Raw genomic sequence first — 20,293 nt, forward strand, 5'->3', positions numbered from 1 at the left:
ACGACGGGCGGCGAGCGGCGGGTGCGGGAGCCAAGCTCCCTCTGCGTTTACAGCCGCTCCCCACGGCTCGCATTCCCGTCAGGTCAGTGGCAGCATCAGAGTCTCACACGAGCGCGAACCCTACTGCCAAGTGCGCGTGCGAGGGCTCCGAGCGGCGCGCTCTTTACGAAAACCATCCAGAAACCGTCCCTCCCCACTCCGTGGGAAAATGTCGTCTTCCGTGAAACCGGCCCCTGATGCCAAAAGCTTGGGGACCCCTTTCTTAGAGCACTTAGTTGGGAGTTCTGGTGAGCTGTTTACTAGCATAATTAAAGCATATACCTAATTTTGATTCCGGTTGGAAGCAGAAACAGATTATGCTGCTTTCACAGTTAAGTGAAGCTGAGCAATCCTTATCTAAATCTGAAATATTCCGACAACTTTTATCTGTTCATGAATGCCGCTGCCTTGTTTTAGCAAGTTAAATGATGATTTCTACGTTTTCCTTCTTGGAATCTTCAGACTGACTTTCCACAGACAAACAGGGACTTGAGGCAATTTTCTTTATTTATTTTTTCCTGAGTAATGCAGGAGAAAAACAGTTCCTTTTATTCACTAATAAAGAACATGCCAGGCACACTGGCCTTAGGCCTTAGCACTTACTGTTGTTCCCTTGGCCTCACTCTTCTTCCATAGCAATCTCCGAGGCTCTCCCCTCACTTCCTCTTCAGTCACCCTCTCGTTAAGGCCTTCCCTGGCCGCTCTTTCTAAATTTCACATTTTCCCTCCACTTTATATTCCCTTTCCCCATTTTATTTTTCTTACCAGTTTTCGGATGTACAAGCTGGATTTAGAAAAGGCAGAGGAACCAGAGATCAAATTGCCAACATCCGTTGGATCATAGAAAAAGCAAGAGAATTCCAGAAAAACATCTACTTCTGCTTCATTGACTGTGGTAAAGTCTTTGACTGTGTGGATCATAACAAACTGTGGAAAATTCTTAAAGAGATGGGAATACCAGACCACCTTATTTGCCTCCTAAGAAACCTGTATTCAGGTCAAGAAGCAACAGAACCAGACATGGAACAATGGACTGGTTCAAAACTGGGAAAGGGGAGGACTGGTTCAAAACTGGGAAAGGAGAACATCAAGGCTGTATATTATCATCCTGCTTATTTAACTTCTATGCAGAGTACATCATGCGAAATGCTGGGCTGGATGAAGCATAAGCTGGAATCAAAATTGCTGGGAGAAATATCAATAATCTCAGATAGATAGATGACACCACCCTTATGGCAGAAAACAAAGAGGAACTAAAGAGCCTCTTGATGAAGGTGAGATAAAAGAGTGAAATAAGCTGGCTTAAAACTCAACATTCAGAAAACTAAGATCATGGCATCTGGTCCCATCACTTCATGGCAAATAGATGGGGAAACAATGGAAACAGTGACAGATTTTATTTTCTTGGGCTCCAAAATTACTGCAGATAGTGACTGCAGCCATGAAATTAAAAGACGCTTCCTCTTTGGAAGGAAAATTATGACAAACCTAGATAGCATATTAAAAACCAGAGACATCATTTTGCTGACAAAGGTCCATATAGTCAAAGCCTATGGTTTTTCCAGTAGTCATGTATGAATGTGGGTGCTCAAAAAGAAGGCTGAGCACCAAAGAATTGACACTTTCAAATTGTGGTGCTGGAGAAGACTCTTGAGAGTCCCTTGAATGCAAGGAGATCACCAGTCAATCCTAAAGGAAATCAACCCTGAATATTCAATGGAAGGACTGATGCTGAAGCTGAAGCTCCAATACTTTAGTCACCTGATGTGAAGCGCTCACTCACTGGAAAATACCCTGAAGCTGGGAAAGACTGAAGGCAGGAGGGGAAGGGGACGACAGAGGACATGAATTTGAGCAAGCTTCAGGTGAAGGACAGGAAGCTTGCTGTGCTGCAGTCCATGGGGTCACAAAGAGTCAGACACGACTAAGTGACTGAACAACAACAATATTGATTAGTTACTCGTCTTATTGTGTTTCCCTAATGTAAACCTCACAAGGGCAAGAATTTTTGTCTGTTTTCTTTACTGTTGTATCCCCAGCACTGAGAACAATGCCTGTATACATAGTTCAGTTCAGTTGCTCAGTCATGTCTGACTCTTTGCGACCCCATCAACCGCAGCACGCCAGGCCTCCCTGTCCATCACAAACTCCCGGAGTTTACCCAAACCTATGTCCTTGATTCAGTGATGCCATCCAACCATCTCATCCTCAGTCATCCCCTTCTCCACCTGCCTTTAATCTTTCCCAGCACCAGGGTCTTTTCAAATGAGTCAGTTCTTTGCATCAAGTGGCCAAAGTATTGGAGTGTCAGCTTCAACATCAGTCCTTCCAATGAACATTCAGGGCTGATTTCCTTTAGGATGGACTGGTTGGATCTCCTTGCAGTCCAAGGGACTCTCAAGAATCTTCTCCAACACCACAGTTCGAAAGCATCAATTCTTCAGTGCTCAACTTTCTTTATAGTCCAAATCTCACATCCATACATGACTACTGGAAAAACCATAGCCTTGACTAGATGGACCTTTGTTGGCAAAGTAATGTCTCTGCTTTTTAATATGCTGATTAGGTTGGTCATAGCTTTTCTTCCAAGGAGCAAGCGTCTTCTAATTTCATGGCTGCAGTCACCATCTGCAGTGACTTTGGAGCCCAAAAAAATAGTCTGTCCACTGTTTCCCCATCTATTTGCCACGAAGTGGTGGGACTAGCTGCCATGATCTTAGTTTTCTGAATATTGAGCTTTAAGCCAACTTTTTCACTCTCCTCTTTCTTTCATCAAGAGGCTCTTTAGTTCTTCTTTTCTTTTTGCCATAAGAGCTCAGCAAATATTTATCAACTGGCTTACAGTGGGATAAGGCATGGCTTTGGAGTTTTAAAGGCATGAGTAGAATGCGGTTTTTCTATTTGGTTTAGTTTAACTTCCTCCACCTATTTGAACCTGTTTCTTCACCTAACTAACCACCTAACATGGCAGTTTTAAGGGTTTAATGAGATAACGTAGGCCAAGTGTCTGATCCCATTGGGGTCAAACAATAATTGTTAGCCCCCTGTTTTTCAAACTAAGGAGAGACCTCAGAGATTTGTTTTCTGATAGTATTCCTCCTCATTCTACAAAACTTCTTTATGGGTATCTCAACTGGGGTTCCAACAGGAAATGCTTTTGAAGGTACACTGAAATTAGGGTTATATGAGGAGGGCTGAGATCTAGGGGAATGTAGAGAAGAGAGGAGGCATCAGAGACTTGCAAGGCAGTTGGCCCCCCCCCCCCCCCCCCCCCCCCCCGCTGTTGGCCTCCCCCCCCCCCCCCCCCGCTGTTGGCCTGAAGGGACTAGCGGTGTTGGGGAGGATGTGAGTGACGGGCGGAATGAGGTATTTTCAAAGGCTCTTCCTAGCTTTGACATCTTAACGATTGTCTTGTTACTTCTGAACTGTTAGTCTGTGGCTCTACAATAAATGCAAATAAGTATACATTCTGTAGTAATCTCTTTTGTTCACAAATTTTGACTTTCAGTTTCAATAGCGAATGATCTTAACACATTAAAAATAACTAAGTTTAGGGGGAGAGCCAAGTGGTTTGAAAATAAATCATGTAAGTTTATTATGTATCAAAACTGAAAATAACGCAAAAAGAGGCTACCTGTTAATAGACAAGTGTGATTTGAATTAATGTTCACAACATTTTCTGCTCTAAACTTCAAAAAACTCTGTGACTCTACATCTTGACAACTTCTAACAAGCAAATGACATACAGAGCAGCTGTGTATGGTCATAAGAAAAGTTATCTATAGATGAAATTTAGGGTTAAATGGTACACATGCAATATGGGTGCACAAAGAAAACTAATATCATGGCATCTGGTCCCATCACCTCATGGGAAATAGATGGGGAGACAGTGGAAACAGTGTCAGACTTTATTTTTCTGGGCTCCAAAATCACTGCAGATGGTGACTGCAGCCATGAAATTAAAAGACACTTACTCCTTGGAAGGAAAGTTATGACCAACCTAGACAGCATATTAAAAAGCAGAGACATTACTTTGCCAACAAAGGTCCGTCTAGTCAAGGCTATGGTTTTTCCAGTGGTCATGTATGGATGTGAGAGTTGGACTGTGAAGAAAGCTGAGCACCAAAGAATTGATGCTTTTGAACTGTGGTGTTGGAGAAGACTCTTGAGAGTCCCTTGGACTGCAAGGAGATCCAACCAGTCCATCCTGAAGATCAGTCCTGGGTGTTCATTGGAAGGACTGATGCTGAAGCTGAAACTCCAGTACTTTGGCCACCTCATGCAAAGAGTTGACTCTTTGGAAAAGACCCTGATGTTGGGAGGGATTGGGGGCAGGAGGAGAAGGGGACGACAGAGGATGAGATGGCTGGATGGCATCACCAACTTGATGGGCATAAGTTTGAGTAAACTTCGGGAGTTTGTGATGGACAGGGAGGCCTGGCGTGCTGCGATTCATGGGGTCGCAAAGAGTCAGACATGACTGAGCGACTGAACTGAACTGAACCGAAGGTCCTTGGGGACAGGTTGGGAGGAGGCGTGGCAAGAGGGACAAAAATAAACCGTTCGGAGGACTTTTCTAGGGACTCATAATTTGTGATAGTTTTGCTAGGTTACCTAACTGAACAGCGGGCAAGGCCACACTGAATCTAGTGCATGAGAGCTCTCATTGCAGTTAATTTTCATTTTAATTAGACATGATCCATAAGCATTCCGAGGACCAGGGGCTGGCTGGGGGGAAACATAACCAATAATCATGAAAACTAGAGAGGGAAGCGTGGACAGTTAGCACTACTTCAAAAGGTTGCTTCAAGATGTTTGGAAGGGTATCCTCGGGAAATCCAGAGAAACGAATCAAATCAGATAGGGTCAAAAGCAGTGAAGGCAAGTGAGGAGCGGCAGCTTCGGGCCACTGGAAAAGAACGTGCCCCAGGCCAGCCGAGATTGGCTCTGGGTCCAGACTAGGCCTCAGCCTCTCGCCCTTCCAGTCCGGGCTTCTTTCCTCCCCACGCCTGCACCAGGGCCAGCCCTGTCCTGCGCCCCGGCCCCGCCCACCAGCCCCCCAACCCCCGGCCCCAGCGCCTGGCCCCGCCCACCACACTGGGCCGCGGCCGGCCCCGCCCACCCTTCCCCGGCCCGCGGCCGGCCCCGCCCACCTTTCCCCGGCCGGGGCCGGCGGCCGAGGGGCGGGGCGGGCCGGGAGGAGCCCCGCTCGGCCCGCGGGCGGGGGATCCGCTGCGGAGTTACGGGAAAGTTGGTCCGAGTTCCTGGAGTTTCCTGCTTGTGGCTCTTCGGGCTCGGCCGGCCGGTGCCCCGGCCCTCTGCCCGCCTCCAGCCTTCGCCGCCCACCTGGTCCCTCCTTCTGCCCCTAGCCGCCATGGAGCAGCCGCCAGCGCCCAAGAGGTAAACGAACGCGGGGCGCGAGGAGCAGGAAGGAGGCGGCGCCGCCGGCCGCGGGGCGGGGGCGGCTAGGCCGGGCGGGACCGCGACCCCCTTTCCGCGACTGCGGGGCCCCGAGCCGGGCGCTCCGGGGGTCGCAGGGCGGGTCCTAGCGCCGGGCCGCGCCTGTCGGTGGGTGAGGCGGGGCCGGAGGGGAGGCCGAGCCTCGCGTCCCCAGCGGCCCGCCGGGCCTGGCGCGCGCGGGGAGAGTCGGTGGGCAGCGCGGGGCGCCCCGCGGCCGGACTCCGGGGGCGGGCGCGGTTCTCCCGCGTGTCAGGGTCAGCATCTGGGAGACGTAAAACTAGGAAATTACTAGACTTCGTATAACCATCTAGGCTTTCTTGTCAGATGTTTTCCAGAATGTTGCTCACCCCCCACCCTTTTTTTTTTTCTTTTTTTGAGAAAGCGGTTTATTTACAGTTCAAGGAATTAAATATTAATAGCTAGACAGTCTGTAAAACTTACTGTGCAAATGCTGCACTAACAGGTGTTCCTCGCCCCTTACTCCGCAAGTTCAAAAGTATTTATGGATGCAGGACAGTAGGAGTCTTAAATTAGAACCCCTCCCCCATATGGGTGGGTGTGTGTGTGTGTGTGTGTGTGTGTGTGTGTATGTGTGTTTCTTTTAGCTTGTAAAAATAGTGATGCTTTGATATTTACTGTTCGTTAATATTCTTTGGTATATTGTAAAGGTAGCAGTACACAGTAGATACTTTTGAACTGGAATTTGAAATGGTCTTGAAAAGCTAAATCAAGGCTGTCCATTGATACAAATTTGTAATGTGTATTTCCCCCCATAAGGGTGAATCAGTTGATTGATGTTGGATAAAGCATTTCACTTAGATCTTTCATTTTTAATTTGTAAAATAAGGGTACCAATCTTTCTCCCAGATAGTGCTGTTGTGAAGAGTAAAGAGAGTTTTGATAGCTAGAGGTCTTTAGAGGAAAGGTGGTATATTCAAGAATATGGAATAATTGAAAGGTAGGAACTTCGTGAGCTATTGTGAATTGTGTGATAGACATGTGAGCCTTGAAGCCTGGGAACCATCTGTTCAGGTGAAAAGCGGGGGTTGTTGGGGAGTTTCCAAAAGAGACCTGCTGTTGGAGCCCTTGATAAATTCTTCTCTGGCATTTTAAAATATCCCAATTTTAATATTGATTTGGCACTCAGTTTTAATACTGTAACAAAAACTGGAACCAGTTTTCCCCCCATTTTGTTTTGGAAGGAATGTAAAGGGTACCTCTGAGATCCTACAGTTAAGGCCAAGTTGAATGACTCTGAATTGAAGGAGAAACTCTCTATTGATGAGCTTGACGCCAAGTTATGAGAGTTTCACTGTAGATGTATGAGCGAACCCCTGCCCTTGCAGGGACACTAGAGAACCTGGAGGAGTTTGGGGAGGGGTGGTGGTGTGTACCACCATCTGGGTGGTGACTTACACTTTTCAAAGTGTTTGGTTGCACGTTTAAGAGACTTATTTTTAGCTCTCTTCAGAGAGACATGTTCATCCAGGAAGCCATTTCTAAAGAGCAAAAGATATGTGACAAATCCCATATGTTTGAATATCTCTTAAAGATTTTTTTCATAGCGTTTTCTTTTCCATCATATTGTTTAATCCTTAAAACAACCCCATTGAGTAGGTTGGATTATACACATTAATCCTGTTTTATAAGATGAGGACACTAAGAGGGTTCACCACATGGAGGGCTATGACAGAGATAACTGACAGGGAATTTTTGTGTTGCACTTTTTAATGATTACCCTCTAATAATGAAATGAAGCTACCATTTTTTTTGAGATGTTAACTATTTGCCAAGAATTTTGTATATACATTCTTTTACTTTGTTGTCTCAAGAAATAGAAATCCTGGCTCTGCAACTTACTGTGCTAGTTCTGAATTTAATTTCTTCATCTGTAAAATGTGTTTTGGAGTAAATGAGATCATATGTAGAGCACTTAGTACAGTGCTTCATAATATGTTCAGTAAAGTTGAGCTGCAAGGTCTGTGTACCCACTCATTGTGTCCAGCGATGCCTCTTTTTGAAACTGAAACTCTGCTTGCTGTCTTAGCATTCCATGATCATCTGTTTCTATAATCTTCTCGTCCCCTTTGCTTGTTCTCCTTTTAATCTCTGTAAGAATTCCACTTCGCTTTTCTGCTGTGAGTAGCTCTTCCTTAGGGTTCAGACATTATTACGTGGTCACAAATGTGTTGCTGATGATCAAGTCTATATGACCAATAGCTGCTCCTCAGTTAGTAGTTTTGGTTTCTTCATATGGATCCATTTCTTTCGTTATCTTATTTAGTTTGTCACTGCATCCTATCAAATTTTCCATTGGAAAGTCTGTGTCCACCCCCTTTCATTCCCAGTATTACTACCCCATTCCAGGGTTTTAAGACCCTGACAGTTGATTTATAGCAGTGCCTTCCAGTTGGGCACTCTGGTTCAGTGATTATCAAAGCATTTTAACAGCAGAAGAGCTCTCTTTGGAGTAGAGGCAGAGCCCTGGAACTTGGTTCTCAGTGCCTCACCTCCCTCTGTTCCCCTTTTGATTTCGTATGGAATCCTCTCATGATCAATAGAACACTGCTTTAGTTCATCCTGCACACAGCTTCTGTTCTGATTTTTTTTTTTTTTTCTAAAACATCACTTCAGTCATGCTCCTCCTTTTTTGGGGGGGGTGGAGATTGGGGCACACTCTTTGACTGGTACCGAAGAGCTCCATTGCTTGGTCTCCAACTTAATCCCCAGCCTTATGTTACTTTTGCAAGCTGAATCTTTCCTTCTAAAGTCTCCCTGTTGTTCTTTGTTTAGGTTATAGGCTGTAGGTACTCCCAGGTTTGCCTTTGTTCATGATTTTCCCTTAAGAAAGTCTGTGTTATTTATTTATTATTATTTTTTACTAGTAATCTTATGTTTTATTCAAAGCCTGCTTCATAAAGTATCTTACATGAGTGCTTTATAGCCTAAACTGTTTCTTTTTATTCCTATAATGATACTCATTTGAGTATCAATCTTAAGATTGTTCTTTTTTTTAATTACAAAGTTTTAGACATCCAAAAGATAATGGGGATGAATTTAGTAAATAACTTACACATCACCACTCAGCTTTAAAAATAAAATATTCCCAATATAATTGAAGTTCCCGAAGTATATCTCTTCTCATTTGCATTCCTTTCCCATCCCCTCGAGGGTTGTCACTGTTGTGAATTGGGTGTTTGTCATTCCCGTACATGTTTGCCATTCCCATACATGTCTTTAAACTTTTAGTTTATTACATATATATAACTGTTGTTTATATATATCTGACATAGCATCAGGCCTTGATGTTAGGCCCAGCTTTGTCACTGACTTTGAAAGTTGCTTCTTTGGGTATCATTCTTCTCCTCTGGGAGTTGGAGATTCCAGTGTACAACCAGGTCTGAGAAACTAGTGCCTAGATGATCTGTAAAGCCCCTCTTACCTTTGCAATATTGATTTGCTCTCCTCAACAAGGCCTGTGTTAACATAGTGATAGGGCTGACCACATCTTTTGCCTAATTTGAGGATCAGAATGGCTTTTAGATCCCCCACATTTCCTTAATACCTCATCACAGAGGTCTTCAGATATCCTTGTTAAAATGAAGTCCCTCTGGGAAGGGATGTATCACTAACTCAATGGACATGAGTTTGAGCAAGCTCTGGGAGATGATGAAGGACAGGGAAGCCTGGTGTGCTGCAGTCCATGAGGTCGCAAAGAGTTGGACAAACGACAGAGCAACTGAACAACAACTGGGAAGGGAAATCCACTAAATTGTTGTTAATTATCAGTATTTTGATAGATTGAGTTTATCAGATTTCTGTTTAGGGGAACTATTAGATGACAGAAAAATGACCATACAATAGGTAAGTTTTGATAGGTAGAAAGGGAAGTGACCAAACCTGGGCTCTTCTCCGGGTAGAACATTGATAGAAGGGGAGGTGGATCTCTGTGATAGGTGGGGAGCATGAGAACTCTGGTTGCTGGAGGGTAGATAGTTATATACAGTACTTGTCAAAGAGAGGATAGAAACTCATTGTTGGAGAGAAATTCTTTACCAGATAAGCCTGGTCCCTGATGGGTTATAGGATTGATAGTTACTTAAAGTTTAAAATTCATTGATTAAGGTTATACTTAGAGGAAAAGTTGGATTGAAATAGTGAAAATATTGGAAGGATGATGAGAAAAGAGTAAACTGCTGAAGCATATGTACTCTCAAGATAAGAAGAGTTCTTTGATTTAAGCTGGTGAAAGCTTCCAGCTTCAGTGGCAGGCAAGTGGAGGAGATGGTCAAGTAGTTCAGTGGGAAAATAATCCAGCAGACTGTGTCTTTACATTAACGACTTGGCCCCAAAGCATATTTGTCCTCCCTTTGGCTTTTCTTGGTTAATATGGGGTGGCTCCATAGATAATATACTCCAACTCCATTCGAATGGATTTAAGCCCTATAGGTGGGAACAATCAATTGGCTCTTCCTTCCTAGAGAGGAGTATGACAGCTTCCGGAGCAGTTCTTGGTGAGCAAACTTCAGTTGTGCATTAAGACACGAGATAAACTCAGTCTTTTAGTCAACTCTCGGCAATGATTAATTTATGCATTGTTCCTTTAAGGGGCTGAGATACAGCGTATATTGGCACTGAAGAAGTTGTTAGGATGTAAAGAAAAAGGTAAATGTATGTTAAACACAGCTAGTTTTGAAATTTGTTTTCCTGAAATAATCCCAGAAAATTTCAGTGCTCATTCCAAAAATGTGTACTAGTAAAGCTTTAAAGATAATGGGTTTAAATGGAGCACTTCTTGTTTGGTTGTGCAGGGGGAAAGTGCTTAGAATTTAGTTTTTCTAGTTTCAAAAAAGTCTGTGTAGAATTAGAGGTACTGTCACTTCAGCCCATCATATGTTATGATTTTTTTTTTTTTTTAATATTGATGATGAGACTCCAAAGCAGAAGTTTCATGAAATGAACTACATGTAATGTTCTCTGGTATTTTTCTATTTTCTGTTCTTTTCTAGTTCTTCAAAAAGTTGCTAGTCATGACCTAGCAAATTTTCATAACCTACTAACCAGTTGTGATCTGCAGTTTGAGAAACATTCGTTGGTGTATATAGTTGTGACAGTGAGGAAACCGATTGCGTTTCCAGCACTATACTTTAAAGCTTGATGATGGCATTGCCAAAGGAATCCAGAGTGGTATAATTGTAACAAGCTATATGTACAATAGAGCTATTCTTTGTAAAACAAAAAGGGAGGTGAAGGAGGAAGAGGAAACCATTATTTAAAAACTACCGTCTTTCAAACACTGTGTATATGTCCCAGGTAAGGTACAGGAAAGTGGAAAATGATTATGCCTGGCATCTGACAGAGTTTATAAAGGAACATATTCCCTGGTGGCTCAGTGGTAAAGAATCCACCTGCAATGGTGGAGACGTGGGTTCGATCCCTGGGTCAGAAAGATCTCCTGGAGCAGGAAATGGCAACCCACTCCAGTATTCTTGCCTGGGAAATCCTGTGGACAGAGGAGCCTGGGGCTACGGTCTGAGGAGTCTTAAGAGAGTTGAACATGACTGAGCGACTAAAACAACAATAATACATGAAGGTTTTTTGAAGGTAAAGGCTTTTTTGCCTTTTGATGTGGAATGACCCAGTACACTGGAAATATCCGACTGTAATTATGATAACCTCAATTTCTGACTTCCTACCAGCTCCACCCTTTCTATCTACCAGAGAGGTCTTTAGATTTTTCTTCTAAAGTGAACATTTATACTGTCTGAGAGACATTTTCTTTTTCAGTTGTCTCAAGCTTCTTGTTATGATTTTATTTGAATTGCTTCGTATGTCAGGATTACTCTAATTTTCCAAAGCTTTTAGCTTATAGTGTAGAATAAAGATTGTATATTTGAAATGTCTTATTACAACTGTTGTTCCTACATACAGTCTCAAGTTGCATAAATGAAAGTAACAAATGTGTAAACAGACATGTATGAAAGAAATAAGTCCATTGCTTGCATGCCATGAAATTAAGGTGCAGATTACCTTGAACTTCTGAAGAGTACATAAAAAGATATATCTTAAATCATGACTCTGTAGCCAAATGAGAATTACAGAAAGCTCTCAGCACTAGTAATAAATAATATAGGTGTACGCATGTAGTACTGTATGTGGGTTCTGAATTAGTGTGCACATGTAGTCCTGTATTAATAACTAGATTTTGTATAATACCAGACATCTCAGTAACGAGGTAAGATGGAGTAAATGTTTCGGATGTGTTGTTATAAGTATTAGTATCTTGATACACACAAAAAATTGGGGAAATAGGTGAGTACGTATGATTTTTAAAGATGAGATCATTTCTTTAATTCAAAATATAGAGTGTTATTCTCTGTCCAGGTCATCTCTTCTTTTTTTTGTCTTTTGCTTTAGCATTGCTTTCTGTATCTTTGTCTTTTTTTTAAAAAAAAACTGAAGTGTAGTTAATTTATAATGTTATATTAGTTTCAGGTGTCCAGCAAAGTGATGCGGTCACACACACACGCATATATTCTTTTTCAGGTTCTTTCCCATTATAGGTTATTACAAGATGCTGAGAATAGTTCTCTGTGCTGTACAGTAGATCTTGGTTGTTTACCTGTTTTATATGCAGTAGTGTGCATATTTTAATCCCCAATTCCTTATTTATCTACCCCTCCATCCCTTTGGTAACCTTAAGTTTGTTTTCTCTGAGTCCATTTCTGTTTTGTAAATATGTTCATTTTTTTTAGATTCCACATACAAGTGATATCATATGATATTTGTCTTTCTCCATCTGACTTACTTCACTCAGTATGAGAATCTTGGATTCATCTATGTTGCTGTGAATGGCACTATTTCACTTTTTTTTAATGACTGAGTAATATTCCACTGAATATATGTACTGTATTTTCTTTATCCAGTCATCTATTGATGGACATTTAGGTTGCAGATCATGTTTTCACTTTTAGAGTTTTTGATTTTCTGAAATTGTGGACCTAGAGTTCTGTGATTGGAAAGGAATGTAAGTTAGGATTATTTTTGTGATTTAGATGAACTTTTTACATATTTGAAGAAATTAAAGAGAATAGGCAGTTAATTTCCTTGACTCTTTCTGTCTCTAGCCATATTATTTTTCCTGTCTGGCGTGTTGCCCTGTTCTACTCTTTCTTTGTAAAAAGTGACTTTACTCACCCATTGTTGCTCATGGCACCAATTGGTTGTCATCCTTGAGTTCGTTAATTTGCTCATTTATTCATATATTTAGTAATTACTAATTAACTACCTTCAAATGCATGCTTGAATGCAACAGATGAAATCTTTGCCCCTGAACATACACTTTAGTTGGAGCTTGAACTGTGAGGGGGAGAAGTAGTATCTATTGTTAAGAAAAATGGTGGAACCTGCTTAATAGGGGAGTTGAAGGAGGTTTCCTAAGAAGGTAGCACTTAAACTGTCAACATGAGGTTGAGAAGTACTCAGTGTGAGTGTCTGGAAAGAGTATTCCAGGCAGAGCAAAAAGCTGTGAGAAGGCCTGGAGGTGGGGAAGAGTTTACAATGTAGTGTGTGGGAGGAATTGAAATAAGGCCACGGTGGCTGTGTTGTAGACTGGGAGAAAGTGGTTGGAGATGAGGTCAGAGAGATGGGCAGGGATTCAATGATGCAAGCCATGGAAAGAAATTTGGATTTAAGTCCATATAGTGGCTGTCACTAAATGGTTTTAAGTGGAATTTTAAGCAGTTTGTGTCTTTATAAGAGCACTCTTATTGCTTGGGTAGGATAAATTATAGAGGGTTAAGAATAAAATCTACCCCGGTGGCCCAGTGGTAAAGAATCTGCCTGCAATGCAGGAGAGGCAGGTTCAGTTGATCCCTTGGTGGGGAAAATTCCCTGGTGAAGGCAATGGCAACCCACTCCAGTATTCTTGCCTGGGAAATCCCATGTACAGAGGAGCCTGGTGGGCTGTAGTTCATGGGGTCGCAGAGTCCGACACGACTGAGTGACTGAACACACACACACACACACACACACACACACACGAATAAAAGCAGAGACACAGTGAGAAGGCCATTGATGTAGTCCTTGATTAGAGATGGTGAAGTCCACGGAGATGAAGAGAAGTGAACAGATTTATGTTTTGGAGTTGGAAATGAAAGACTGATAAGTCAGATGTGGGGAATAAGGAAGAAGGAAACAATTCTGGCTCCTGGGTGTTGGATTTGGACTACTTGGGGGATGGTGAAAGACTGGGAGAGGAACAGGTTAGTTACCTATATTCGCTTCCTTAGAATTCCAAACTCCCAGGAATGTGAATCTGTTTGGCCCAAAATGTTGATATTAGGTGGTTCCCTCAGAAGAGGAAATGTGTAGGGAGGAAATGATGGGCATTGACTTCTTTCTTCAACCTCTTGTTTTCACTGCATTAGACTAGAGAATGGGAAACAAATCAAGCCTCTGTTAAGTGTTGAAATGTTCGGCTGACCTGATATTTAAGAAAAACCTTAGGCTACCCACTCTACTATGCTGGCCTGGAGAATTCCATGGACTGTATAGTCCAAGGGGTCGCAAAGAGTCGGACACGACTGAGCGACTTTCACTCTTTTATTGCAAAATGAAACATCAGTAAAAAACAAATGTATGGTTTGACGAATTTCTATAAGGCAGACACCTTTATAATCACCAGTCAGGTTAAGAAACAGAGCTTTGCCACCCTCTGAGTGCTCCATGCCAGTCACAGCCACCTTTCCCCACATGTAACCATTATCCTTACTTTTATGGTAAAGCACTTGAATGTGCATTGCTGGACACTGTAGGTTAGTCTTGACAATTAAAAAATAGTTTTTATATGAGTTGTTTTTAATCTTTAGGTTGGTCCTCTATCTTTTCTCGTCTCCTTTTCCTGTTGAAGACCCAGACTGTTTGAATTGTTTCCTGCAGCCTGGATCTTGCTGATTGCTTGCTCAAACACAGTTCAGCACGTTCATTTGTCCTCCATATTTCCTGCAGATGGGCAGCTGGATCCAGAGACTGGATCAGGGCTCAAGTCAGTCCCTTAGGCATCATAGTAGGTGGTGTTCTCAAGACTGTATGAGTCACTTAATGTCTAGTTGCCTCTCTTTTTTGTGATGTTAGCAGCTGTTGATGGTTAATACTTATTTCTCTTAATTTGTTGGGAGTTGCAGAATGGTGAAATTGAAAATACACCATTTTGTTTTCAATTATTAGTTGGAATGGTTTTTTAAAGAGTAACTTTTCTCAGCTTCTATGTGGTTAGCCAATGGAAAGGAAAAGACAGGATAAATGCTTGATTTTTTCCCTTTATTTACCCGTTTTTAAGATAATGAATCAAGTCCCTGTTTTCCTCCAAAGGGGACTCATTCCTTTTTTTTCTTTTTTTAAAAATGCCATTGTGAGCTGATGAATGTAGACATATTTGATGGATTTAATTCATTGCATTTACTTTTGCTGACGCTCAGAGTGTCCTATCTTTGATCAGTGGGAATCCCTTTAATTGACAACATGACCCGCATCGTCTTTGAGAGCTTCTTTGCTTTCTGCTGTGATAAGATACTGAGGCCTCATCTTGTTCATCTTTTGTCCCAGATCTGGAATCAACGTGTACACTAAGCCCTACTTTTAGTGAGAGATGGTATTTCAAGACCTTAACCTGGCCACTAATATGATGTTATTTTAAAATAAGAGTTTTATTTCTAGATAGGAAGCCTGACTCGTTTTTTTTTTTTCCAAACTATGGGCTAGTCTATCAAAAAAATGTGAGCTAGCACTGGCAGTTTTACACTTTTTCCTGGATAATATCCACCATGCATTTATGTTTCTAAGTTTGAGTCAGAAATTGGACATGTGTAGACAGATTTCTGTGGTAGAGACTGTTTAGAGTGGACTTTTATCTTTGTCTTCTCCCTATCTTAGTCTGGTTACCTTGTGACCCACTGTTATCCTAATATCTAGCCTCACTTTTTTCTTAGCTCTAAATGTTTCAGGTGACCTAGTTTCTTCTTTTCTTAAATGAGAAAAGGAAAATGAATCCAAGACAGAGAACACTACTAGTGACCTGATCAGATTTCAGGCCTTACTTTTAAGGTAGACCTTTTAGCTTGCCTTGTCTTATCTACATACAAGTATATCTGTGTAAAAACAAACAAAACAAGGGCATCTTGATGCTGCTTTATAAACCCAGCCCTAACTGACTGTAGTATGGCGAATTGCAAAATGAAGCACACCCAGATATTAGATGCCACATGTCACTACCTTTTACTTTTGATACTAATGCCTCTTGTTCTGTTTTATTGTGCTTTTGAATAAGTAAAGTGAGATATTTGTCTCAGTGACATAGTTGGTAAGTTACATTTGCCACTGTATCACGTACTCATAAAAAGAATTAGTTTTAATGTAATGGCTTACTATATTAAAAGACATTAGGTTGCACTTACAAGTTGCTGTGTGAATTAGTTCATCATTGCAATCAAATAGCAGCGAGTAACCGTTTTCCAATGATATTGAATAATGTCTGTTCAAACATTTTTAATAGTGAAATCTAGATCATAGAAAGGGATTAGAGAGAAATGATTGCACTGAATAGAATTTATAGTTTATGTAATTCCTAAGAATTATTAGAAAAAAAGATGAAATTAAACAATGGAATTTCATAAAAATTCCAATAGAAACTTAAAAATACATGTACTCATTAGCTCTTGAGAGGAAAGTATTTTGATAATTTTCTTTTCCTGGTAGGTTGAGTTTTCCTTCTGTACACTTGAGTCTCATTTATACTTCCAAGGTCTTTTTTTCTAAAAGAACTCAAGTACCAGGCTAAGATAAGAAAATGGGATCACTCCACCCCTTTATATACAGACTTGCAACACTTGATTAGTCAGCGTTAGTTAATGTTCATAAAAAAGTCATGTGATGTAAAACAGTCTCCCAAAATAGTGATATAGTGATAACTTTATAGTATCGAACATTACTGGGAAGTATGATGTATTATGTAATAGATTTTCCAAATAAATGAAGTAAATCACTTCAAGCATTATACTCTTAAAATATTTTTAAAACAGTTTTAAAACAACCAGTTTTGATGGAAATTCATTTCAAAGTGAGGACACTTGACCCAATCTTCTGGGACAAATCATTTGCTTTCTTGATTACTTAGTATTATTTTAAAATAAATTTTAGTTCATAAAAAACCATAATAAAATTCATGGAGCTGTTCATAGTTTTAGTTTATAGAAACAGTCAAGGGTGCTATTTTGTGTTAGAAGCTTCGTTGCTACCTATAGCTGTTTCCTGCCCCCCCACCCCCCAAGTCTAGCTTCATTGTCACCTGTTTTTTCTCTTTGCTATGCTCTTCTCTAAACGGCAGCTTAGAACTAGTGATCTGACCTAACACTAGCTTTCCCTTTCTCAAAGTAAATGCTCTTTGTTCAGTGTTTGCTTACCTAAGGCCTTTTACTCTCCTGGGTTCATCAGTTCAGTTCAGTTCAGTCGCTCAGTCGTGTCCCATTCTTTGTGACTCCATGAATCGCAGCACGCCGGGCCTCCCTGTCCATCACCAGCTCTCGGAGTCCACCCAAACCCATGTCCATCGAGTTGGTGATGCCATCCAGCCATCTTATCCTCTGTCGTCCCCTTCTCCTCCTGCCCCCAGTCCTTCCCACCATTAGGGTCTTTTCCAATGAGTCAGCTCTTTGCGTGAGTATTGGGAGTTTCAGCTTCAGCATCAGTCCTTCCAGTGAACGCCCAGGACTGATTTCCTTTAGAATGGACTGGTTGGATCTCCATGCAGTCCAAGGGACTCTCAAGAGTCTTCTCCAGCACCACAGTTCAAAAGCATCAATTCTTCAGCACTCAGATTTCTTTATAGTCCAACTCTCACATCCATACATGACTACTGAAAAAACCATAGCCTTGACTGGCTGGACCTTTATTGGCAAAGTAATGTCTCTGCTTTTAAATATGCTATCTAGGTTGGTCATAACTTTCCTTCCAAGGAGTAAGCGTCTTTTAATTTAATGGCTGCAATCACCATCTGCAGTGATTTTGGAGCCGCAAAAAATAAAGTCTGACGCTGTTTCCACTGTTTTCCCATCTATTTGCCGTGAAGTGATGGGACCAGATGCCATGATCTTAGTTTTCTGAATGTTGAGCTTTAAGCCAACTTTTTCACTCTCCTCCTTCACTTTCATCAAGAGGCTTTTTAGTTCCTCTTCAGTTTCTGCCATAAGGGTGGTGTCAACTGCATATCTGAGGTTATTGATATTTCTCCCAGCAGTCTTGATTCCAGCTTGTGCTTCTTCCAGCCCAGCATTTCTCATGATGTACTCTGCATATAAGTTAAATAAGCAGGGTGACAATATACAGCCTTGATGCACTCCTTTTCCTATTTGGAACCAGTCTGTTGTTCCATGTCCAGTTCTAACTGTTGCTTCCTGACCTGCATACAGGTTTTGCAAGAGACAGGTCAGGTGGTCTGGTATTTCCATCTCTTTCAGAATTTTCCACAGTTTATTGTGATCCACACAGTCAAAGGCTTTGGCATAGTCAGTAAAGCAGAAATAGATGTTTTTCTGGAACTCTCTTGCTTTTCCTATGATCCAGCGGATGTTGGCAATTTGATCTCTGGTTCCTCTGCCATTTCTAAAACCAGCTTGAACATCTGGAAGTTCACGGTTCACGTAGTACGTCTTAATCATCTTTTAACTAAGCAATTATTGTGCAGTGAAGGAGAGCAAAATTTTTCAAACTTTCCTAAATTTCTAAAATTAAGTATGAAAATAACAATTTTTTTGCTTCAAAAAAGAACAGATTTTACCTTAAAACCCTCACAAAACTCCCAAGTTACACAAATTTCTGTCATTTTGAAGCATTGCTTAGATTTTGAGGACCCATGGTATCACCAAACTGAATTGCTGTTTCAGAGCTATATTTGTGTACAAATAGGACTTCCTAGGTGGCTCAGTGGTGAAGAACCCACCTGCCAGTGCAGAAGCTGCAGGAGACGCAGGGTTGATCCCTGGGTTGGGAAGATTTCCGGAGGGGAGGAAGTGGCAACCCACTCCAGTATTCTTGCCGGGATAATCCCATGGACAGAGGAGCCTGGAGGGCTGCAGTCTATAGTGTCTCAAAGAGTCGGACTCGACTGAGCACACACACACATACACACACACAAACACACACACAAATATGGTAAAGTTGCATTTGTAGTGGTTTATTTTTAATTTCTATGGGTGAAATATTTAAGCTATTTATCTTTCTTACAATGATTGATCTTTTTTGTCTGTTAGACACAGCTGTAATTTTAAAATTTTATTTTTATTTCTTGGAAAAAAACCTCAAACAGGTGAAAATAATCCCAATTTTTTAAAAAAAGCAAAAGGAATTTTCACAAAGCACCAAAATCAGGAACTATTTCTCAGCTTCCTCCCCTTAATTTATTTACAAAGAACCTCGGAGAAGTACTGAGAAGTGGCTTCCTATATGCTGTTGCTCTGTAAGTAGTCAGAATGTGATGAGAAATCAAGTGAAACAGTGTCCATCTCTGCAAACAGCTGAAAGCAGCCACTGTCCCCACAGGTCGCCCCATACCTCTCTTTATGAAAGCCTATAAAAATTATGTGGAAGTCAGAGTGTAGAACTCGTTGAATGATAGAAATATTAGTATGTTAGAGTTTAAACTTTCCTTGAATTTAGACTTTTATTAATGTGGCTATTACACCTTTAATTAATGTATTAATGTTTGGAATTGTTGCAGTTAATTATAGTGTACTTCTAGGGATGGGAGCAAGGAGTTGAGAGTGTATAGAGAATAAATCCTCATAGTTTATTTTCAAAATTTGAGGTGTGGGGAAATAAAGGAGGAATAAAACATATGAGTAAATACAGTTTTTAAGTGTAGGTAGTCTCTTTAGCACAAGTCATAGTGGATTTTTTTATATTCATGAGCAGACCTTGGGAGGTTTCATGTAGACGTCTCCTCTTTTATTGTTAATCAGCTAAAGATTCTATTCCCATTTTTAGTTCTCAAATTTAGGTATGGTTGTTGAGTGTTTAAAAATCTTTTTAATGACCTGGATTAAAAGTTACATAGTTCTGCGTATTTCTTATACAATTATTTTTAATTTCTATTTTGGTGGGATGTGAGTATGTTGGAGCATTTTCAAATGTGCTATTTTATGTTGTCTGCATTTTCTGGATTTGTATTTTTTTGAAAATGAGTTAGAAAGTAAATGCACTACCATGTCTTTAGGGCTGGAGAGTGTATCACAGTGTTTGTTAACTTCATAGAGGTTTGTTATAAGAAATTAAAAGGAATAATGCCACTTTCCAGTTGAGAGTAAGTGAAAAAATTCTTAGAAATTAAAAATGAAAGACTCCAAGGGTGAAGGAAGGGGAAAAATCTTAACTTCTTCTTTAAAGTCCTTTGCCAGGAAATTATAATTTTAGAGTACCTTCAGGCAGAGAGCCCAAGCTGAGAGGAAATGGTTTGATAGAGTTGAAAAACAAGACTTTCATTTAATTATGAAGTCTTCTATCCATTGTAGACCATTTATTTTTTGAGTTGGATTTTAGTTCGTTCTAATGCCACTAATTAACTAAACCATCATAAATTTTCATACAGTTTTAAAAAGTAAATATACTATGAGATCATCAAATTATATCTGTCTTACTATTTAAGAAGTGATAATTGCTAGGAAAACAGTTAAGAGCCAGAGCTTTAGAGTCAGGTAGAACATGGTTCCAATCTTAGTTCTGCCATTTCCTGATGCAGTGGTGG

At 40.9% G+C, this 20,293-nt stretch overlaps 1 protein-coding gene across 1 annotated transcript in view; it reads left to right on the top strand.

Moving 5' to 3' along the window:
- Positions 1-5,201: 5,201 nt before the first annotated feature.
- Positions 5,202-20,293, top strand: part of STK3 (serine/threonine kinase 3) — a 300,126-nt gene continuing 285,034 nt past the window's right edge. The window contains exon 1 of the mRNA XM_043484504.1: positions 5,202-5,439. Coding sequence (XP_043340439.1) covers positions 5,414-5,439 — 26 coding nt within the window. The 5' untranslated portion in view covers positions 5,202-5,413. The remainder of the gene's footprint in view (positions 5,440-20,293) is intronic.

This window comes from Cervus canadensis, chromosome 12 (genome assembly GCF_019320065.1).
Source record: "Cervus canadensis isolate Bull #8, Minnesota chromosome 12, ASM1932006v1, whole genome shotgun sequence".
In the NCBI taxonomy this organism is placed as follows: domain Eukaryota; kingdom Metazoa; phylum Chordata; class Mammalia; order Artiodactyla; family Cervidae; genus Cervus; species Cervus canadensis.